Source organism: Alosa sapidissima, chromosome 21 (assembly GCF_018492685.1).
Source record: "Alosa sapidissima isolate fAloSap1 chromosome 21, fAloSap1.pri, whole genome shotgun sequence".
Taxonomy (NCBI): Eukaryota; Metazoa; Chordata; class Actinopteri; order Clupeiformes; family Clupeidae; genus Alosa; species Alosa sapidissima.
Genome location: NC_055977.1, coordinates 17,960,321 through 17,985,147, shown reverse-complemented (window position 1 = coordinate 17,985,147; position 24,827 = coordinate 17,960,321). Strand labels below are relative to the sequence as shown.

General features: G+C 42.8%; 1 protein-coding gene across 1 annotated transcript in view; it reads left to right on the top strand.

The window, feature by feature from the left end:
• The first annotated feature begins 764 nt into the window (after positions 1–764).
• Positions 765–24,827, top strand: part of kcnk9 (potassium channel, subfamily K, member 9) — a 43,864-nt gene continuing 19,801 nt past the window's right edge. Inside the window, exon 1 of the mRNA XM_042076090.1 lies at positions 765–1,582. Within this exon, the coding sequence (XP_041932024.1) occupies positions 1,000–1,582 (583 nt within the window). The 5' untranslated portion in view covers positions 765–999. The remainder of the gene's footprint in view (positions 1,583–24,827) is intronic.

Below are 24,827 nucleotides of genomic sequence, written 5' to 3'. Positions count from 1 at the left end.
AAAGTGCCTATATCCTGTTTAAAGTAGCATTATTCTGACGGCCGTCTCCACTCCAGTCAAGTAAAAAAGAAAATGTTGCTCTTTTTCATTAATAATAATACTTCTGGGACCCTGTAGAACTATTTCCTCGAGGACAGGACTTTCTCCATATGGGCGTGCGCAGCAGTGCCATTTAAGGACGGTAGTGCTCCATCGACTGGGTCTGCGAGAATAAGCGACGTGGATTTGGTGATTCGTCTCCTTGGACATGTTTGGCATTTTTCTCAGGTTTGCTTCGCTCTACATGATTATGTAAACCGCAACAAAAAGCCATTCAGAAGAGGGGATTTTTCAAGTCAAGCTGATATTTCTCCGAGAGACCTGTTGTTCGATTCAATGTATATTCTTATGCATTTTTCATTCCCTCCCATTCGATGTTTAAAAGCACAACATTATGTTAAGTGTGGAACGAGAACATATCATTTAAGTGTCACCCAGGACTGATGCATGCTGTGTTCTCCCTCATATCGGAGAGTCGCCTTTTACCAGTCCCATGCGCAGAACATTTCCCCTCCTCGGAGATTGGCCACCGTGTTGAATCTTAACTCGACTCAGCAAATTGCATTGTCTATCTACATACGCGCATTTTAACGTAGACGGTTACATTTATTCCCATATATCTTTTCATATTAACTTAACTATGAACAGGGAAAAGCTGTTCCTGCGGTGCCAGCTCATGGGAAGCAAGACGGGGATGAACAGGTTGGTTGTGGCTAAAACTTTGGAACACTGTCACGAGGATGCGCGCCCTGCATCGTTATTCAATAGGATGTTATAACCGTTAATTTTATATGTGGGGAATGCTTCAGTCGAAATTGGAAAAAACTACAGTAAAGATTTTTCGATGTGCATTAACTATGATGTGGCTTACACTACGGAACTGTTAATTTACGCTTGAGTTAGTGGAGATTCAGCGCTATTAGTCACAGTGGACCAAGTCAGTCTCTCCGCTGTTTGTTGATGGCCCTACGCGCCGGGAGGACTTGGTTTGGACAGGTCTTGCGCAGAGTCTCTCGGCTGCAAGGCTCCTGGTCCCGGCGTTCGAGCAGTCTCTTGTGTCTTTCATCAAACCAGGAGCAGGATCTGGGGACCTGTTACAGAGACCATAACCTATCCCATTGCCCCGGCGTCCACCGTCACCGCACACACACCAGAGTCTGTCCCTACCCATCTTATCGCTGTCAGAGCTTTCCCGAGTGCTGCTCCTTTCCGGGGGATCGGAGGGGACATGAACCCCTCACTCGCCGGTTCCTGGTGGCCATGAAGCGGCAGAATGTGCGGACTCTGTCCCTGATCATCTGCACGTTCACCTATCTGCTGGTCGGGGCCGCGGTGTTCGATGCCTTGGAGTCGGATTACGAAATGAGGGAGAAAGAACAGCTGGAAGCTGAAGAGAAGCGTCTCCAAGGAAAGTACAACATTAGTGAGGACGACTATCGAAAACTGGAGACTATTATCATGGAGGCTGAGCCCCACAGAGCCGGGGTTCAGTGGAAATTTGCCGGCTCCTTTTACTTTGCCATCACGGTCATAACCACCATAGGTGAGTGCAGCACATGAGGATTTCTTTGTCTGGGTAACTTGTTTGATTCTTAGCCAGTGTCATGACACAAACAGTGTGGGGCCATGACGTGAACAAAAAGCAGTAGCATATGTTCACTCGCCTTGTCATCTGCACGGTGACAAGGCGGTACTTAGTGCTTGAAGCAAAATGACAATCATGGAGTAAGGCTTTTTAAAGTAAGCACACAGTTTGTGACAAGGAGGCGTGATGCTCTCCAAAGCTGGCCTCCTTAAAAGCCAGCCTGTTGCATTGTGTTTGATTTTGCGGTTTACTTGTCTTAGTTTATGAAATTGAGCACTTGATATCTTTTTAGGCTGATCCTTCCGGTATAGACGTAGAGGTGTTTGTAAAGTCTTAAATATTTCAGACAGGGAAAGACAACAAGTTATTCTTTAGTAGAGCCCACGCCCAGTCTCTGGAAAGTTTGCTCTTATCCGTTTGGAAGAATTTACGTTGAATTTGTGAACACTGCATCACACTCAGAGATAAACCAATAGATGCAAAATCAACGAAAGTACAGTTAGCAAAATAGCCTACCACTTTGAAGTGTTTGGGATAACACACTAGCAGAGAGATTTTCAGCACCGTTTGCCCAGCTCTCTGTGTGTGGTGCTGAAGGGACAGCTCCGCACAGCACGCCCGCTTCAGGAATGATTCTGAGAACACCATGCGTTGAAATCACAACAAAGTATTTTTATATGTATGTATATATGTATGTATTTATTTGGAGCAGTAAAATATGTCTTCAGATTACTTTCATATCGTCGGTTCATTCGTGGTCAAAACGTGATTCTCAAAACGTGATCTCCTCACTTTCTTTTACTGTCTTTTTCTTTCTCACGACACATTTACTGCTTTGTGATTCTCGTTCTCACGCGGTCTCTTTTACACACACACACAGGCACACACACACACACACACACATGCGCGCGCGCACACACACACACCGAGAGAGAGAGAAAGAGAGAGAAATGCCTGTATTACGTTATGAGGATTGTTGGTAAACGAAGACCAGTGCTGAGGGGGTTACAATAGAATCAACAGGTGTTTTTGCTCATACTTCCCGTGCTGTCCAAGCAAGAGGACCACAAGGGTCTGTCGTCCTTTATAGCCTGCCCAAGACATTTCCCGTTCACTGACTTTTTCCAATCCATTTCTCCGTTGAGCAACTGTGTCCATGTGCAGCGCATTTCATGCGGAGAAGAGAGCTATAAATAGAACCACTAATAGCACTATAAATACACGACATGGGTTTTATGATGCCGATTTTCCAAATCTAACTTGTACTCACAAATTCCAAACTGTGAAAACACGAACAAAGTGACCCATACAGTAGTTCGTTTTTTAGCTCTTTTTCTTTAGTTTGTTACAAGGCAGCGACTCTCTATTCGATTAAACATGTTGCTTTGGCACTCCTATTCAGATCAGCATATCTGCAGTCAGAGGGGAGGGGTGAACAGGCTTGGTGAAACGTGCCTCCTCTTCCCTGGCTCCACATCAGACGTTTGGTTGAGAGCAGTGAACAGCAGATGTTAGAAAATTGGTTCTGGCGTTCATGCATTTGGTAGCTGTGGCAAGTGGCAACTGCGATGCTAGAACACAAGTGTGTGTGTGTGTGTGCGCGTGTGTGTTTGTATGTTTTCTCTTATATAGATTTCACTACAACTAATTAAGTGTAACGCTAATGTTATATTTCATATATGGGGAATTTTGCATTTTCAACTCATTTATAGTTGTAGTGCAGTTCACCTGTTTTGCACAACAATTGATATACCAAACAGTGTGAGAAGGTTTTTTTTCGGTGATGATTGAGCTGATTAGACTATAAACCAGTGAGGCAACATGAGCCTTCAACTCTGTACAAATGTAGCTTACCACGGGCCTAGGCCTTCTAGACTACATCCTCAGGCATGTTCTCAGTGTTGGTCAGCAGTTACAGTTCTCAAGTTAATTAACTTTTCCCTAGCTTTGCCTTTTGGCATTAACCACCACGTCCTCTTTGTTTAATTTCCATCGTTCAATCTCTGAGACAGTCTTAAACTATACACTCTTAAAACAAATGTTTTGGAAACAACATAAACAGTGTTCCTATCTGGACACAAAGATGTGTTAAAAACTAAGCAAGTTGTGTTGTTTTCAACACATTTGTTTTAAGCAGCATCATTTCGCATGAGACAGTGGCTACAGTAATTAGCCCATTTCCATCATCTGTTTGCTCAATTGTGATAAAAAAAGTGTGCAATCAAAAGAAGCCGTTCCCCTTCTAGTCCATAGAAAAATCTTCCGTGACTTGTCGATGGTGTTTCTCGTGTCAGTCGGGGCCTGAACAACGGTGCAGCTCCCATCAGTCCGAACGCAGGGTCTGCCCGCTTCACGCAGCTCTTATGCCACACTCTCGTCAGCCAGCGGCTCCATGGTCCAGCACCCACAGAAATAATCTGGATAGCTTTTCTTATGTTTCTGACAATTAAGTTTAGACTAGGCCGGCCTGTTGTGCTGTGCGGGCAGCCGTTGACTGAGCTGGTCTGACATAAGTACTCCTGTGCCTCCATGTGCTTGTGATTGTTCACCTGCTGTTGCAACAAAACACTTTATGCAGCTCTCAACAGAACATTGTAGGACCATTTCGTTTCACCCAATTGTAATCTATTTATTCCTTTCAATTTCATGCTGAATAAAGGCTTTTAGTGTATATGAAGCATACTTGATTTTAAGGATAATGATGATTCATCACTTCCACCCATGGTTTTACTCTATGACACAATAAAATGGCACAGAGTTATGTCTGACTTCTGGCAGATTGGGTAAGGACTGGGAGTTTCTTATTGTAAACAGTGGCTCTGGACTAAGACATCCACTGACATTATCTAAGTCATATACAGTACATCTTATCTGTGAGGATTGTTATCCATACTGTGAATCGTTGTGTCTTTGTGGAGGCCATTCAGACTGCACATAGCTTATGGCCCTGATTAAATAAATAGTTTTCCTGATAGATAATGTCAGTCAAAAGACTGAGAGATTGCATTTGTTGGAAAGACATTGGAGGGCATGCATGTATCTTGATCAATCTGTGATTTGCCATACAACCTTGGTTCTGATCCAAATTCTAAAGGAGACTGGATTCAATTGCACAGTGTGTTGCCACCAACCAACCAACCCAACCCCACTGCCAATGTCTGCCAATTACTACAAGGTCAGACAAGTCTAGCATTTGAATGTTGTTGGGCATCAGTGTGCAATAATCCTGTGCAGCTGCTGTGGCAATGTGGTGTTTTACATATGACTAAGTATGCATGACATGAAACGCTTCAGCAACAAATCCACACTGTCCACTTGGTAAAAGCTCTGCAACAAATCAAAATTCACTTTGTACAACTCTTGTTGTTTTTCTGAATAAGTATAAGTATATATAAGTATACTCTTTTGATCCCATGAGGGAAATTCACTGCATTTATCCCAATCTGTGAATTAGTGAAACATACATAGCACACAGTGAGCACACAGTGAGGTGAAGCACACACTAACCTGGAGCAGTGAGCTGCCTGCTACGGGGAGCAGTGAGGGGTTAGGTGCCTTCCTCAAGGGCACTTTAGCGTGGATGTGGACATGGGAGAGCCGTGCTCAACCACTTCCCCCACCCACATTTTTTCCTACTGGGTCGGGGATCGAACTGGCAACCCTTCGGTTACAAGCCCGAAGCCCTAACCAGTAGGCCACGGCTGCCCCTATAAATAAATAAATAAATAAATAAATAAATGTCTGTCCACACTGACTTGTAATGACTCCATATTTGCACCTGCACTGGTGAATATAGAAGACCGTGTTTGCTTATTGTGTTTTGTATGCAGGGAGAATTGTAAGAGGAGCCTGTCTTAACAGGTAGCAGTTCAGCATTTTAGGGGATCACAATAGGAGTTGCCCACTTCAAATGGTCAGACCAGAGAGGGTTAAAGCGGAGCTAGTAATCAAGGATCTTTGGTCAGACCTTTGATCTTCTTGGAAAATCAAAATGACACTAGAATTTGTGGACGTCACAGCACTCTGCAGATGAATGGCACAGTGGCTGCCTCCTCTGCATATCACACGCAACATACCGGGTCAAAAGAGTTCTACCTGAGGTCTAAAAATGGCTACAGCACGTCCCAGCCGATAAGGCCATGATAAATTAGAGTATCTCTTTCAGAAGACAGGTCTTGCGTCTGGTCTGAACACAAAGAGTCTGGAGCAGGGGTGGGGTTGATTTGGTCTCGGTCTGTTCTATTTATTTAGCCTGTGTATGATTTATGTAATTTCTTGTTTAATGGACCTGCTGATTCTGAACATTTAGCCTAAGTTAGCTGACATTTGTGGCAAGTATTTTAAATGTCAGTGCAAATTGAATGTCATTTCACACTACTCCTTGGACCCTTGCAATATTGTTGTGGAGTTATCTAGCTAATAGAAAAAAAAAACACAATTAAATTGGAAATTTAATCAACCTGCGTGAACTGATTAAAATAACCTGCATCATAGTGCTACATTTATTGGATATAGAAAATGTAAATGTATGGAGGATTGATAAAGGGTCTGTTGTCCAAAGTTATCCATTGAATCGGCTGTCATGTTTTTCAGAAAAGTCACTGAAAACTATAGGTGAATGGTGCACAATAACATAAGTGGTTTTAACAGATCAAGCAAACAGAGAGAGAAAGAGAGAGAGAAAGAGGTATTTTCCACAAGGTCCTTGAAGTCATATGGTTTAAACATTGAAAAGAAGGTCTTGGCTGGTCTTTGTCAGCTGTTAAGACAGTCTAACGTGGTATTCTGTCAAGAGGCAATTTTGGAGGCAAAGTTGTGCTCAGGGGAACCTGTTACTTGACATTTAATCAGTTCTATGAGGGCAGTCCTTTGCCAAAACTGTTTATAATGGAAGATGTTAAACTAAAGACTAAGTCACTTTGATTCACGTTATAGTGTGATCTGTGATATGATGAGAAACATTAACATCTAAATTATGAGTTCTGCAGTCAAAATACAATCAAATCAACTGAACTATTAGTATGTATAAAGATAATTATAGATATACAATATAAGGAATGCACTAATATTACATAAAATATTTCAAATCAAAGAGAAAATGAACAATAAGACAGGAGAATTTTATATATTACCGGAAGAGAGAGAAGGAAAAGAAACAAGAGAGAGAATTATAGATCCAGAATAAGGAATACTCTGATATTGCACACAACTGTGCAAGTCAAAGAGAAAACAATCAGTAAGACAGTGAAAGTATTTGTATGTCAGAGAGAGAGAGAAAGAAAGCAAAAGGGAAGAAAGAAATAGAAAAGAAAAAAATGTAAGAGAGAGAGAGAGAAGAGAGACGCTTTGCCACAAAATGTCAGTGCAGGCTGAGCAGCCTGGCGTTGGTTGCTGTGGCGACGGTGTGTGTTCTGGCCATGTTTGCAGCACTAACTTGGTGTTTGTGTGTGCAGACGGCCAGATTGCGGCAACCACTGATTCTCCTCATTCTCCTGATTAATTGCATGGAATATTTCCACCTCTCTCTCTCCCTCCCTCCCTCTTTCTCTCTTCTCCTCCTCCTCCACTACTCTATCTTCCCTTTGCACATCTCTGAGCTAGTGAGAGGAGTGTGTGTGTGTGTGTGTGTGTGTGTGTGTGTGTAACCAAGCGAGAGATACTGTAGGTGGATGGAGAGTGACATTTTTTCCCCTGGAAGCATGATGGTAGGTCACAGTGACTTGGCCCTGCAGTGTTAAGTTTAAAGGGGAGAGCCCAGTGAAGGGTGGTGGGTGCATGCAGGGGCAGGGGAACATGTGATACTACTGCAGTGGCTTCTCTTTCACCTGTGCTAGTGGACCAAGCATTTATGTATTTGGATTACATTGATGTGCTTAGAATTAGTAAGGATGCTGAAGAAAATAGTACATTGATCTGCATACATTAATGTACCCTGAATGATGCCATACGATGCCAATACATTGCTTTAGATTGTAGGCAAGTAAACCTGTTTTTTTAGGAATAATTATGCATTTAATATTTAAACAAAATCTTAACTTATCAAACATTTCCAGTAACAGATTTGATGTGGTCTTTTTATTGTGTTTTAATCATATGTTATATACTGTATGGGTCAAGCAGTGTGTGTGAGGAAGCTTTGTGTACAGGCAGCATATGCTAACTCTCTCTCTCACTCACTGTGTGTGTGTGTGTGTGTGTGTGTGTGTGTGTGTGTGTGTGTACTTGTGACTGAGTGTGTGTATGCCTGACATTATCCACATGCAGACAATACATTCCAGTGGCATGAATAAAGTGCTATGACACTAATGGCTTTTAGTCTGAGCCTGAGAGTGGCGTAGCCAACTGTGAGAGGAAGAGGAAGGGGGAGGAAGAAATGTGTGTGTGTGTGTGTGTGTGTATGTGTGTGAGAGAGTGTGTGTTTGAAAGCCTCCTTTGAGCCCACGGGTGCACCTGACTGCAGGTGCGTAGTTCCCGTGTCTCCCCCTCCGGAAGCCGCGCTTGTTGGAGCGCCAAGAATAATCTCTTTGATGCCGGGGCGCCTTTGTGTGGTAGATGCATGCTAAACAGCTGTGTGTGTGTGTGTGTGTTTATGTGTGTGTGTATATGAGCGAAGAGCTGTCTCGCACCCTGTCTGCGGTGCCTGTTTGGGACACCAGGGTGCCTGCCTGCCTGCCTGCCTACCTGCTCTCAAAACTCTGATGAGGTTTCACAAGATGCAGGCCTGGTAACTGTGAGGAGGAAGTAAGCAGTAGAAAGAAAAGAATAGGAAGCTCAGGATTCTTCAACATCGGCAAAATCTGGGATCTCACCATTGCTGCTAACATCACAAATAGTTTGGCTTGTCCCCTTAAAAGAGTGCTTAAAGTCTCCAGTCTGTGGATGAAGCCTCTTTGAGTTTCTTTATCACTATAATTTATTGTCTACTTTGGTGGCTGGTTTTATAGCGGTTTTTAGTTGTGACTATCACCTCCCCACACCATCAAGTCCCCAGGACTTTCTACTACTACATATCTGGTAGAACAGTTCCTAGAGCCATTGAAGAAATGAATGGTAGACTTTTGGACACTTACAGTACATGCACTTTCTAGGCAACCCAAGACATTACAACCATAAGATATTACAGAGAACACGTACAACAAGAAATTCCTGTAGTCTGTGGATATTTTTTTTATGTTCCTATGAGTTTTAACGCCCAGTGGGAATGTCAGCAAGAGGAAAATGTGTGTAGTCTATAGTATGTCTCTATGGTGGTGAAAAAGTCACTGGCTTTGCCATTAAATGTCCAACCTTATGTTAAAGAGATGTCTGGATACACCCTAAGAACAAAATAGGGTTAAGATTACAAGTTCTTGTTTTGTTTTTTTACAATTGAAGCACATGAGTGAGCCCATTTGTCGAGCCAGTGTAGCAAAGCTTACTTTTTTGTGGGACTGTTTCATTTGTTCTGTTGCACTTGGCAAGCTAAATCAATCACGCTAAAGTCTTTGAATGGAAAGAAATACCATTTCTTTCCCGGGGTCTGGGGCTAGAAAAAGCCCTCATTTACCTTCGGTCTTATAGTGAGCACTTCCAGCACCATGACTGCGAAGCAGAACAATGGATCTACCTCTGGCGACCCCCTCAACAATTTCCCTCTCAGCTCAGCTGGAGTGTGCAGGGTGTACAGGAAAGCTTGTAACAGTAACAGTAGTCTGAAACGAAATGCTGTTTTACATCTAACCAGTGGTGCAAATAACTGACATGTCCAAATGGGCCTTGATGAAATGCGTCGCTAGACTGTTCATGCACATTTTAAAAGTTGAAGAGCTGTTGTCCGTTATTGTTCGTGCAAATAGGCTGATTCATGTTCCCTTGCATTGTGTAACTGAGGTCCATGGCTAGTCTGGCTTTCACCAGCTCAATCTTTTAAGAAATCAAAAAATAAATAGCGGGCAGATCAGGCTGGGTTCACCCAACCTAGTCCATAGGCACCCCTATATTGTTTAATTTTCCGATTGAGATATCCACGCTCTGGCTATTCTAAATGCAAAAATGCATCAGGGAGTTATGACAAAACTGTAACTAACAAACTAGATCCTAATAGAAAGCTGTTAGCTTCCCTAAGCTACAGGTAGACTTATAAGGTAGGCCTATTTACAAAATTGTCAATAGGCTATGCTGGCGACACCATGGGCGGATTATGAACTTTCGGGCCCCTGGGCCCAGATGTATTAAGGGCCCCCCACTTATTGTCGTATATGTGGGAGGGGGGGTTCGGGGGTCCTCCCCCAGAAAATGTTTAATTTGTTTGATGTGATTTCCTGCTTCTGCCTGTGATTTTCTGGTGCATTTTGGGGATAGCCAATACTAAATTCAATCAGATTCATAGCCTACATCCTGATTTGTTGATATGGAGGCAATGATTCCATGCAAAGGCTTAGGCTTCAGGGTCCTCTGACCACTTGGGCCCCTGGGCCTGGGCCCGGTAGGCCCGTGCAGTAATCCATCCCTGGGCGACACAAATAAAATCTCCTTTGGAAACCAATGGCTTACGCCTTACAGTATCAAGCGGACTTAAACTGCCATATCGTGGCGAAAAGTTGTAATAAAATTCACGCAGCTCCATGAGTCAAGGAAAGCGCGAATGAAGTAGCCACTTCTATATGGGACCCACTACACAGTAGCTTAAGGTGTGTTGCTAAAGCAGCCATGAAATGAAGGTGTCATTGTTTGGATACTTCACACACACGTGCTTTTTAATTTCACAGACTACAACTACCAAGCTGGAATCAAAGCACATCGATTCCCCTCTCACACCCTGCACGCACTTAAAACAAATAAACAGGCGTCTCAGTCTCACGCATGTATAGGCAAAACTGTATCAGACCGGTGTAACGTTGGTAAATCTTCCATTGCACAGAATGATTTTTGTAGCACGTGCAACAAATGACAGTCGAAAGATACAATTACAGTGCTGCTATCAATTTGCTTGGTATAACCACATTTATAGTTTTCTACAAATGCAATCAATCAAATTGGCCTCCATCACTCAACCAACGCTAACGGTAACATTATTGTACCTAGGTCCTTATTGATATTATAAGATTAACGTACCTGCAGTAAAAACCAAGCATGTCCGATAAACATCCTCAGATTTATTTCGGCTTCAAGAAGAAATGGGAATTACATTTCATGTGAACGTTGTCCTATCCTTATTAGACGTTCTCTGCGGTAAACTACAGTCCTTGTAGGAAGCGTCCATTGTTTTTCCAACCCACTATTAACTTCCAACAAAATTACGTCTCACTGCAACGATGCGCCATCTAGTGGACAAACGACTACTTATCGCCAATACTGGAAATGCAGCCATGATGATGATGATGAATATTTTTGGCTTTCTTTTAATCCTACTGAATTTGTAATTATGTATCGGCCGTTCTAATACCGATAGTATGTGCGTGCCTGTGTGTGTGTGCATGTGTGTATGTGTGCACTGCCACCTACAGGCCAATGAGTGTACAGTCACTAAATGTACACATAACCTAATTTTTTAGACCCCCCCATGGATGAAATTCTACGAAACTTGGCATACCCCCAGAGAATGCCAGGTCAATCATACACATAAAATTTGGTGCAGTTCTGAACATCTTAACTGAAGATAGGGGCGATTAAAGCAGAATAATATTGCATTTTCATTTTTTACCGGGGGGTGCAATTCACAAATGAGTGATTATGGGCCAGCCAGGTTGATGTGGGCCCTTGAGGCCAACATACCATAAAAGATTCTTCATCCTCAGTGCCATGGTCCAGGTAGTTATTTAGGAAAAACTGCTTTTTTTGCGGTTCGGGGGGCCCAGCACGGGGGGGTTTCGAGTGGCCCCCGGGGACGAAACGAAATTTTTCCGTAAAAGTCTAGTGGGGGGGCTTCATACCCACCAAATTTCATGTGCACCGGTGTTTCGGTGTCCCGGGTATCGTTGACCAAAAATTCAGGAAGTAGTAGAGAAAAAACTTTGACAATCATTATATGACCGCTTCGCTAGCTTTGCTAGCGGCGGTCATAATAAATATGGTGAAACACTTGAAGATGTGGAAAATTTATGGCTAAGATTTATGGATTTAATATTTAAGTTTCTAGTTTGAAATATTTGACCCAGCTTCAATTTGGTAAAAAAAAAAAGTTTGGTCAACAAAAATGAGTGACCAATGCACTTACCAAACTGCAAGAAAAAAGAAGAAATTAATGTGATGATGCATCTTTTGGCTGAGTAAATTTGGGAAAAGGAACTGATTCCCTGGTGTGCGTCTTGATGAAGGTCAATGGCCATTTTAACTCAAGGTAGCCTATGTTGGGTTTTATTGTCCTCTCTCAAAATCTTTGAGAAGGGCATTGGTTGAAGACATGTAGGCCTACTACAAATGGAACTATTGCTTCTGTCTGGTTAGTTGATCCTAATAGCAGACATCCCAAGTCTCCCGGAAGTTCCGGGAGTCTCCCGCATATTGATAACGGCTCCCTGACGCCCGCAAATTAGATAAAATCTCCCGGAATCTAGAGCGAGTGATCAAGAGCGAGACGCGCACACGAGACCGAGACTTAAAATCGTGTGTACGTCTGAGTGTAGCACGCACACAACATGGGGGAGAGAGAGGGGTGTTGCGTGTGTGCCTGAGCGCATCCAAGACAGAGAGCATCCTGTTTCGCTAAATCAACCAATCAGTTTTCAGTGTAGGCGGGCTTTTTATCTCTTTTCTCCCGAACTTAATCAGTTCAGTGTATCTAGGAACAGGAGCGTCATGGCAGAGTCAGTGCCCCCAAAAAAGGAAAATGTAAGACCCATTTCAAAGTGTACCCTTCTCAATCATAAGAGTAAAAAATAATGATAGGCCTAGTCTTGCATGCTGCACTGTTTGTAACAGTGACTTTAGCATTGCCCATGGCGGGTTAAATTATTGCAAAAAACATGTTGAGGTGAGTTTAACTATGTTTTACCTTCCTTATTTGGTGACTGACTAGACATTATTGAACAAACATATTAATCTGTATTTCAGTATCTAAGTAGGCTAAAGTTTTTTTTATTATTATTATTTATTTTATTCATTTATTATTATTATTTTTATTTATTTATTTATTTATTTATTTATTTTGGAGGAGGGGGGGGGGGGGCTTCGTGATACCTCCCTGAAATGACTTTTTGCAGGTTGGGATGTCTGTAATAGTAAGTAGCTAGCCTAATGCAGAGAGTGAATACATCATTCATGTATGTCTAAGTTATCAGATATCGTATACGGTATTAGACATTACATAGTTTACTCCTACAAGAGCTTTTGGTAACATCTTCTTCAACCCTCTCTCATTACATTTCTATAATTGTGTCATGCAAGTGTTATTGCAGATGCCATTTGGTAATCATTAATCATCATGATAGCTAATGCTACTTACCAGATGCTATATCCTTCCATTAGTCATCATGATAGCTAATACTACATACCAGATGCTACTGTATATCCTTCCATTAGTCGCCACGATTGCTAATGTGCTAGGTCAGAACACAGTGGTATCATCATAATGGGTAATTGTCATTATGTATTACAATGTGAGGAAGCTATCATAACATCAAACATTGCCATGACAATTGCTGATAGTGTTGGCACGACCCTCTTATATCAGTGGGAATAATCTGTCCTTAGAACTTATGAGAGTAAGGCCATATGTCTATAGATGTTTTTGATGATTTCGTTGGTATTATGGTTGGATGGATCCAAATAAATTGTATGTTTATGTGAATATCAAATGGTGTCCAATAACAAGCCGGACCTGAGTACTGGATTAGTTAGCATTCCACATGTAAAGATCAATCTCATAGCAAAGCCTCTTCAGTCTTCAGTTTGATGAGACACCGGCCTTCCTCATTTGACATTCTGTGCCATGTTGTCATAACGCCTTTTTGATGTGTTAAAAACTGATTCTCTGTAGGCCATTTGTAATCATTCACAGGGTGTTTCATGGGTGTGCCTCTTGTTAAATTAGGCCTACCAGTACTAAAATACTCTAATGGTACTGCAGGGCGTTATGACTGATATGTAGAGTAGAGTAGCTGCCTTTAGAACATGTTTGTTTCGGTGATATTCAGTGGCAGAATTTTGCTGATGTGGCAATCCTAGAGCACATCACAACACAAAACACATGCCCCCATGCCATTTCAACCAAGATGGCATCATACTGTTACCTTATGTCAATAACAATGTATGTCAGTATACATTTACAACAATATACATACAACACAACAGTTACATCAAATTAACATTAAAGTTGACAGACACAGCTGATGTATGTGACGTCAGCTGTAACAACGTCAACTGAAACCAGCTGAAATCATCCATTATGAGTGTGTATGTATTCTATGGCTAAGTGTCATGAAGCCTTCATTGAGGTAAAGTTGACAGACACAGCTGATGTATGTGACGTCAGCTGTAACAACGTCAACTGAAACCAGCTGAAATCATCCATTATGAGTGTGTATGTATTCTATGGGTAATTGTCATGAAGGCTTCATTGAGGTGTTGTGCAGTAATTACTATACTAAAGTCTCAGTTTTCTAGCCCAGTTCTTAGCCAAGTTGTAAAATGTCAGCAACATTAACATTGTCAAATTAGCATCTACTGTGATGCAATTATGATGCATTAGCCAGTAATTGTACTACTCATTAATAATGATTTATGGCAAATAAATGAATGAATAATGTAGTATAAATTAAGGATTGTCATGCAATTCATGAGCAAATGTATTAGTGCTATAACTGATATTCTATTAGTACCAGATAGCAATTGATGAAGTATGATGATGATTGGTTTTGATGGGTGTGGGGAAAAAATGCTTTCACATTTTCACTGTGGGATGCTGTTGGAAATGAAACGGTTTTGGGAGGTGAGGTGGGGTTTAACATTTTAAGAGTTAATCTTTAATTCAAGTGAGACGGGTAATCCTTATCTGTAGTGCTGTTCAAATCAGGTTCTCTAATGCATGTTTGATGATTGATGTATCTGATTAGGCATTCCGTTCATTATTCTCTCTTTCTCTATCTCTCTCTCTGTCTCTCTCTCTCTCACACACTCACACACACACACACACACACACACACTATCACACACACACCAAAATGCTAAAAAGTGAGAAATACAAATGGAATACGGAGCACGCTCCTGTTTAACCTGTGGCAACTTCAGCAGTGCAGACGTGTGTGACACTACCTTAAATAACCCCACCTGGGGTCATTTTGCAGATTTGGGGAAAACAAACGATCTTTGAACAGAATAAAGTCAATATCCGTCTTCTTATGGCTGGAGAGCACACGAGAGAGAAATGAACACATGCGATCAAAGGCTACTAGATGTGGGGGTGTAACTCTATGAATATTAATTACTTTTCTTTTGAGCCATGGCTTTTGTGAAAGATTTAGCAGGCACCTTACAGACTGGTGTCTGGCCAAAAGACCTCCAGCTTGTTCAATCAGATCTATTTTTAACACACCAAGGAAACAGCTCCTCATTATGTGCAGTATAAGACTACACATGTATCAAGTACTTAGACACCTGATCCATAATTTGTATATTTTCACTGTGTAGCAGTGGTTGTCACGGTCACGGATTGCTTTGCTCAGAGTTACAGTTGTTTTTATATGCAGTTTGACAGGGATTTCAGTCCTTGTGCTTGTCTATGAAGTGTATGACAGCTGTCACAGACGACATAGCCTTAAAACGTGACATTGTAAATGTTCTGGATTTTACTGGAGTTGAATACCCCCAGGTAAGACTGTTTCATTAACATCTTAGTTTGACTGATAGATCTTTGGATGACAGGGGATTTTCAGGGGCTCTGTTTCTATATTGTCTTCCTCTATATGCCCCTCTCCTCATTAGTGACAGATTGGGATTGTTGCCAGAATTGTGTTTTTGTAGAGATGATGATAATCTTTACGAAAATTGGTCATTCAAGTGGCCAGTCTAAGCTTTCTTCAGTGATTGTTTTTGCAAGGCATCTTCATGCCCCCCCCCCCCCCTCTCTCTCTCTGTCTGCTGCCTGTCTCTGTGTGTGTGTGTGTGTGTAAGAGAGAGTGTGTGATGTCATGAATTGAATGAAATCATCAAAGCTCAAGTTTGCTCTTGCGTTTTCTGGTTGTTTGCTTCGCATGGGATTGTCTAGGTTTTTTTTTTTAAATCACTAATGAAATAGCCTTTGAAGCCTTGAATAGAGTTTGAAGAACTTCAGTGGACAAAATGGTCAGTACTAAGCTGAGAAACAGGTGTTCTCTGTCTCATCTAAGAAGGTCTTTGAAAACGCTGTAGAATCTGAAACTCCATCCAGAAAACCAGAGATGTCTGTGGTTGCCAATGCTACCATCACAGAGAGAGCTGATGCGGTTCCACTACCGAGGCCTCAAGGCCGGGATCAGTGTGCTTCTGTCCATTCAACTGGCAACAGAAAACCGGGACACCCAAACCCAAACAGTCTTTTTCCCCTTGCCGTGCTTGGCTATATATCCTAGACTACACTTCCTGCAGGTGAGGAGAGTGTGTCTTTCTGTAGCGTACACTACCTCAGAAACACTGATGTCAGTCACAGTCATTCTCTTTGGCAGGCAGGTTACAATAATTTGCTAAGTGGGATGAAGAGTCTGAAAGCCATACCTTGATTCATTTCGATAATGACATGCCTTTTTTTGTCTCCCTCTTCTTTGTTTTTACACTCCCTTTTTCCTCGTTGATTGAATATTCAATGTTATAAGGCCCCGTGTGCAGAAGACATTGCAGATTAGAAGGCGAGGGTCTTTTGTGAGCCTGCGATCCGTGCAAGCTCACAGAATATCGTAACCAATGCATTCGCAACATCTTGATCCATGCAAATGACTTCAAACACGTCCCTTTTTGAGTCGAGATGAAATGAGATCAGCTAGCTACATTATGTCTTTTGGCAGTCTGAATTTAAAAAAAAAAAAAAACATGATTTTGTTGAGATGATAAGGGTTTTCACATTTCTGTGCATAATTTACAACTATCTGCTTGCTCACAGAATTCCAATATAAGATTCAGTTTTGTCGTATTGAAAACATACATATTTAAAACAGCATAATGGTAATTTTAGTTTGCAAATGCCACAGTCATTAATAATTAGACTAGCATAGAATCACTGAATGTTAAAAGCAGGCCTGTTAGGTCTTCATCATTACGAGAGTTGAACTGCCCCAATGGTTGGGCCTTGAGCATGTTATTCATAATTCAGGACAACCCGTGTTAAAAGGAGCAGCAGCAAAGACCAGCATGCACGGGCTATGCAAATATTTATGTCAAACCGGGCCAAGGACCGCTGCTGGCTGTCTGTAATCATGTAGGGGTTAATGACTTTGGGGCAAGGACCACAAGCTAATGAAGTCTTGATTGACTTGTATCAGCAAAGCAAGACCCGCCCCCACTCCCCACCTGCTCAAAAAAAAAAATAAGGTGAGGTGAATGCAGGCTTGCCCCGCCGTTAATGACGATGATTAAATTGCTCTGCCCTGGACGTGCCCACAACCCAGGCATGAATTACTGCGGAATAATTAGATAAACTAATAAAGATATTAAGCACCTGGAAAAGACTTTGGTCATGGTAAAGCAGTCTGAAGTGAATGGGACAGGTCAATAGAACAGTAGCCGTATCCTACAGTATCCTCGGAGAGGCTAATGTCAATGTTGATGGATAGATGCCCTGTATGTAAAATGAGAGATTGTGATTTACATATCAATAACCCAATTTTTTTTTCTTGAATGTCCCCCATTGCTCTTTTGCAAAAGCCATAAAATATGCAGCGATATATGCAAGAATCTGAGGAAACTGCTAAAAAAAGGGGTTCTTTTTTTATTAATAATACATAAAACATTTCAGTTATTTCTCTAAATTATTTAGATGTGCATTTTAAATACCTCATAATATCTAACTATGTTGGACAGGATACATAAATTATCAAAGATCAGAGTGTGACTGAATGTTTGTGTGTGTCTGTGGAGAGAGCAAGAAAGAGAGAGTGGACAACAAACATGTAGCACTGGTTGAATATTTTAAATGCACCTACATAATCAAACTCATATGCTTATTGGAGGATATGCAGTATTTTTCTTTTTGTTCATATTTTCTCCCAGTTTATAATTTGAATAAATAGCCAAAGACTGATGATCATGTCTCAAATGATGAAAATGTTTGATCAGATAAAACATTTCCTTCTTCAAAAAGGTTTCAAGCAACAGCAGCAGGTGGTCTTTATACTATAGATACTCACCATCTCTATTCCTTAGTTCAGTCACATTTAACCAAGCTCACTGTTTTTTGAAGGAATCTGTCATAGGCCTCTAGACATTTTGTCTTTTATCAGCAATGTCAAACCCCCCCTTCTTTGGCACTCCTCTTTGGCAGCTTTACTGGTGCTTCTTGCGCTGTTGTCAGGGGCATTTGATGGGGGATGCTGTGCCACGTGTGCTCCTCTGTCCGTTACCCTTTGCAGGTGTCAAGCATAGGATGTCAACCTACTCCCCCTCCACACACCACACACACACACACGCATACACACACACACACACACACACACACACACACACACACACAGACACACACACATACACACAAACTGTCGCGCCTCCTTTGGTGATGAAGAGAGCTATCGATCTATGGACTCATTTCTAACTCTCCACCTCCCCTCCCCTCCCCCACCCACTCCCATGGTCAGCAACAAGCTCCTCTCTCCCCTCTTCTCTCCCCCTCCTCTGCTCTCTCTCTCTCTCTCTCTCTCTCTCTGGGTTGAGTTGAGTGAGTCAGCAGACTTGTCCAATCTGGCACCCTCACCATGTTCCCCCTCTCTTTACATTTGATTCTGTCTCCCTCACTCTTGCTACACTCCCCTCTCTCTCTCTCTTTTACTGACTTCCTTCGTCTTTTTTAAAGTATATTTTTAGGGGCTTTTGCCTGTACAGTATGTCGATAGGGCAGTGGAGAGAGATGGGAAGTGAGGGAGAGAGAGAGAGAGAGATGGGGTGGGACTGGGAAATGACGGAATGGATCCTGGGTCACCATGGGCACTAAGACCCTAATAAAATACGTTGGTCCCCATGAACACTGAGACCCAAGACCCTAATGTGATAAGGTGGTCCCCATGAGTCAGAGACCCTAATGTGATACGGTGGTCCCCATGGGCCAGAGACCCTAATGTGATACGGTGCTGCCACTTGCTCCAGCTCCCCCGGGCCGTTCCCTCTCTTCTCTGTTGAGAGTGATACAGAGGGAGTGAGTAGTTACACTCGTTTGTTGTGCATCACTCCGTGTGTATGACATCTTAGACATCTTAATACCATAGTGGCCAGAACCCCAACTGTGCACCAGGACTCATGGGTCATTTCCAGTTATAGTGTTTTAATGTTTTATTGATGTGAAATACCTAGATAAAATAAAATAAATGTTTTCAGAACCATTTTGGAAGTACTCCGCTATACTGGAAAAGACAGACAAGATTTTTATCCCAGGCAGAAATAGCCTTTCTCTCTGTCATGCCGGAGGCTGGTATTTTCTAAAATAAGATCAACAGATGTAGATTCTTCTTTTATACTTTTGTGTTCTTGGCATCGCTTGCTGTGAAAAAAAAAGACTTAGCCCAGTGAAGCTCGAACCACAAGTGCCCCCTGCAGGTCTTTTGTAGAGGGACCGCAAACAAGACAGTGTGTGTGAGTATACACCGTGTGTGTGTGTGTGTGTGTGTGTGTGTGTGTGTGTGTGTGTGTGTGCGTGTGTGCGTGTGTGTGTATGCATGTAAAAGCCTCATGGTACAACACAATCCAATTTCCCTCTGCAGCGATGTGTTGCCAGCTGCAGTGATGCTTTGGCAGTGTATAACTTCATCTGAAGATGAAGTCCCAGTTTACATGCTGCTGTGATGGTGTTTTAGGCTCCATGAAGAATAGGAAAAAAAGCTGTGTATTGCAACTTCATATATAAATGGCAACTTTGTGAAATGTCTCTTTTATTAACATATTGAATTTCCCCTCAATCTCGATCAATAAAGTATCTATCTATCTATCTATCTATCTAAGAAAACGTTCCTAAAATTGCTACTTATAACTGATTTTCCACAGAGGTCTATGCAGCAACAGATTCTTGTTTTTTTTCCTGAGTAATACATTGGAATGAGGGGTCTGTGGAGTCTGTTACCACACACACACACACACACACACACACACACACACACACACACACACACACACACACACACACACACACACGTAGTGGGGTACCGACAGGTGAGCCAACAGCCAGCAGCAGCAGGAGCAGCAGCCAGGCAGGTGGTGACAAATGAGCAGGTCCACACAGTGCAGAGGGGGCACTGACCTCTGAACCGAGGGGGAAAGAGAGAGGGAAGGAGGGATGATAACAAGAGAGAGAGAGAGAGGGAGAGAGAGAGAGAAATGTGTGGAGGAAGAAGAAGCAATGACTGCTCATTCTTTAAAGTATGTCTCAGTTCAGCCATGCTGCTCCAGTCAAACTGCTGTGAAATTCAAAAGTTGGTACTTTCTTCAGATTTCCCCTCTAGTAGTCATGTAACAGAACTCTGTCTAGCTAGGCAGAAAATAAAGTATTTTTAGGTTATTTTATCACCGTTCAATGAATGATTAATGCATATATTTCTGAAGCATTGCATAAATGAATTAAGATAATATTATTAGGGAGAATACACTGTGAACATCTGCCACCATGTTAGACAGTTCCCACAGTAAAGTAGAGAGAGATGGAGCTGTGAGACACAATTCCCCCTGGGATTATAAGCTTCTATCTGAACATTGTGTCAGCTGTTTTTTTTTTTTTTAGTTTTATGCATTTTTGGACTTTATATTTAAAGAGATTTGTTGCATCCATTTTGTTATTCGGAATGCAAAAAATGTTGAAGCTCAGTATCTCAAAACGAATCAGATAGAACCTTACAATTCCAAGGAGACGTGATACTATTAAACATTTTCAGTAATGAGCAGTGTAGCTCTAGCATCACATAGCCCCTGGCCTCAGTCTAAGATGAAAGAATCCTGCTTGATGCAGATGACCTGGTACAGAATGTCATCCGTAACATCCAGACAGTGGGGGACTGGATCTGCTGAAAAATTTCAAAACTGTATGGACTCTGACAGTTAACCCATGCAAGACAGAATATTATACTCTGCAGAGGGATCTCTGATGTCAGGAGCAAAGACGTTAGCACTGCATTTGAGCATGCTGCAGGGCACCTTGTTTTAGCATCTATAAAGGCATTGGTTTCAGCATGATTTAACTAAGGAAAAAAGGTGGGCTTTCTGGTTTAATGTCCATAACATAACACATCCCAAATAACATAGGATAGAAGAACAGAACAGAGCTGGCAGAAACGGAGAGAGAGGGAAGGAGAGAGATGACGTAGAAGTGAAGAAAAAATAGAGTGATCAGAAGAGTAATGGGCATAGATAGAGAAATGATACAGAGAGAAAGAGAGAGTGGTGATTGGAGAGTGATGATTGGCATGACTGACCTCATATGTCATGTCAGTGTTCTGAGACCCAGGGGTCATTAGGACCTCTGATGACATGTCACCATGTTTCTCCTCCCCTTTATCTCTGGCTGCTCCTGGGGAGCCTGACGCAGGTAAGACGGAACAGAAATACCTGTGAAGTGACTCACATAACACACCGTGTTTGCTGAGCAATGAGGGCCACAGCGGCAGTAGGGGGAGGGATGACCGCTCCAACGCAAGGCTGACTGACCACCACGTCTGTCTCACTTCATCTCTTCATCAACCTTTCCACACTTGGTTTATTCTCACATTTTTTTTTCTTCCTCTTTTTGGAGATGTTGTCTGTTCCCTTCTTTTAGTTCTTCTAACCTCATTCATCTGTCCTCCCATCCTCCTCTTTTTCCTTTCGCTATTGTCACCTTCTTCATCTCACACTTCGCCTCACTCTTTCAGTCTTCTCCTCCTCCATCCTACGTCTTTATGTCCCTCTCTCTTTTGTACCTCACAAATATTTTGTGTACGTTTCCTCACCACATCAAATCGCTCCACCCATGCGAAAGCAGCAGGCAGGATGGTGGGAGAGCGCAGACTGGTGGTGCGGGTGGAGGAGGGGGAACGCAAACTGCTGACACACTCTCCCAGGCACTTGCCCCTCCGGAGGTGTCGCGCTAATCCTGGTTGCCTAGCAGCATGGGAAAGGGGGGCCCTGTCATGTGGCGCAGGGGAGTGAGCATTAGTAGGTGTAAGTGGCGCAACCAGACAGGTTTCATGAAGAGAGAGAGAGAGAGAGAGAGAGAGAGAAAGAGAGAGAGGGAGGGGAAAGCCAGAAGGATGCAGAACCAAGGAAAGAGAAGGTGAGAAACTGAGAGGATTCGTGTTCAAAGTTCAAAGAAAGACAATTTTGACATTGAAATGAAAGGGGAAATTGAGATTCTGTGAAAAACTAAGCAAGAGAGAGAGAGTAAAAGAGACAGATAGGAGAGAAAGACATGGAGGGTAAAAAAGAGAGAGAGAAAGGGGGCAAAACGAGGGGTGTGAACAGAGTCCCCTGAGAAGCGGGGAGTTTAGCGTCCTGCTGATTTGTCTGGAATCTTCCGCGGGGCTCATTAGCGCTCATTAATATCCTCGGCCTCTCACTTGGCTCCGCATGTGGGGACGTCCCACTGTGGAGGACCACGAGGAAGAAGGGATGGAGAAGGAAGGGAGGGGAGGATAGAGAGGAGAGGTAAGAAAGAGAGTAAGAGAGAGAGAGAACAGAGGACACACTGACAGTGGAGTTTAACATCCATATCAACGAGCAAGCAGCAGTGTTAGGCCTGCTTACAGCCCTTGGACTAATTCTCCATGACGGTAACATTAGGCTCCTGCTAAACGCTCGATGGTGTTTTATGCCCCCGTTGTTGTCTTCCAGGCAGCGCTGCCACCGTCGACTTAAAGGCACCTTATCCTAAACCTTACCCTATCCCTAACCCTAAACTTAACCCATGCCTAACCATAGCGCCTTCCAGGCAGCGCTGCCTTGGAGACAATATTGGGGGCATAAAACATCAAGAAACCTGCTTAACACAGGGGATATATAGTGTTTTTAATCACCAGGAGAACCGAGCCTAACTACCCCACAGCAGTGTACTGTATACAGACCTGGGCCCTGGGTCGGCACTCGTGGAAGAGCATAGATGATTTTTACAGGGAGAAAAAATAATCTAATAATAAACAATCTCAGAGACAGTTTCACATTAAAACGACCACCTTTAGAGTACCATTAGGTAATATGCTTCAGGGTAGCGGTTAGCGCTCCAGACATTTTCTCCTTATGGAAGATCACATAATAATGGGTATACAGCATGAAAAATGTTGAATTGTCCAGCTGTAACAGGATCAGCATTCTCTTTAACCTGTTGCTCCGACCACTTTACAAACTGATCTCAGCCCTGTGGCATGAGGCGTAATGCTGTTCTCACTGCTTGGCTATACGCGTACAGTGGACAGTCTGCCACTTCGTCTGCAATCCTAACTGCAACGACGCCTCCAGTATTGTCATTGTAGCCAACTCTCATAGTCAATGTGCTGCTCTTCCCAGGTTCCCTCCGTGACTTTGTACTGTGGTGTAAGAATGTCTTGAGGCAGCGTCGTGCGTCGTGTGGCGTTGTGCCGTTATGCAAATGCAATGTTGCCTATTCTCGGTCTGAAGCCTCGGTGATGCCATTGGGTGCGTGTGTAGGGGGGGGCTCAAAGAGGCTGCTGAATCCCTTGATCTTCTGACACAGCATGCAGCAACCCACCACAAATTAAGTCTAGACACTGTGTATGTGTGTGTGTATGTGCATTTGTGTGTGTGTATATGCACATACACATATCCATTTGAGCGTGTAGGTAGATGTGTTTTCATTCTGGTTAGTGACTGTGTATAGAGTGCAGCCGGTAGATGTGGATATGTGTGTTTTTGTGTGTTCTGTTTGTTTGCATACAGTACTTGCGCGGCAAGGGCATGCATTTTTTTTCAGTGTGTGTAGGGTTTGTGTGAGTGTGTTTGAGTGAGCTGATGTTTTGTCTGTGTCTGTGTGTGTGTGTGTGTGTGTGTGTGTGTGTGTGTGCTTTAGGACTGTGTTTATACCTATGTGTGTGTGTGTGTGTGAGGTGAGGGGAGCATGGGTGTGTATTTGACATTGTCTGTGATGTAACAGCAGGTGGCAGGTGAAGTGCTAAGATCGATGGATGTTCACAACCTCTGCTCACCCGGACACTCTCCGATCCTCTCAGAGAGAGAGAGAGAGAGAGAGAGAGAACTCAGAGACAAAAAAGAGAAGGAGAGAGAGAGGTGAAGTGTGACCCTCCTGTCACAGTGCTTTGAAGCAAGTCACTCATGTGCAAACGAATCACTATTTTATTTCACAACCTTCACAGCTTACAGAAACTTACAACACTCGCTTATTGCTGTGTTCCACTGAGCCAGGTCAGCTGACCCAATACCCAGCATATCTATCACTCTAATCTCTCTCTCTCTCTCATTCTCTCTCTCTTTCTCTTAATTGAAAGGTTTAGAAAGCCCTCTGACTTCATCTGGCTGAGGAGATAAGTGCAGAATTACGGCGCGAGAAAGTGATCCGCCACCGCATGACTACATTAGCCACTGTTAGCACAGTCTCCAGTTTCTCGGCCGTCAATGTGGCTGTCTAGGACGCACACACACACACACACAGGCTTTTGTCTGTTTGATTGCTTTGGAGTGGAATTTGTGTGTGTGTGTGTGTGTGTGTGCAAACTACGGCAATACTGAGTGACCCACCCTATATATGATTGCTTTTGAGTGGAATTTGTGTGTGTGTGTGTGTGCATGTGTGTGTGTGTGGGTGTGCACGTGCATACCACCACAATGGCGAGAGCCCCACCACCTTGTATGCGGTGTGTGTATTGTGTGTCAGCCTACACCAAGGCTCAATCATGCATTTAAATGATGTCATTTCATCCACAATCTACCTCCTGGCAGGGGGCAGAGGGTTCTGGAGATTGAGCTGCCATGGACACCCCATAGATCCATATTACTGTTATGACTTCCAAATGGACAACTAATAACAAATAAGCCTTTCCAAACAGTTCTAATTACTGACCTTTGTGTTATTGACGTCCCCATCAATAGCATGCTTGGCTGGCTCATGGAAAGGCCTCTTTAA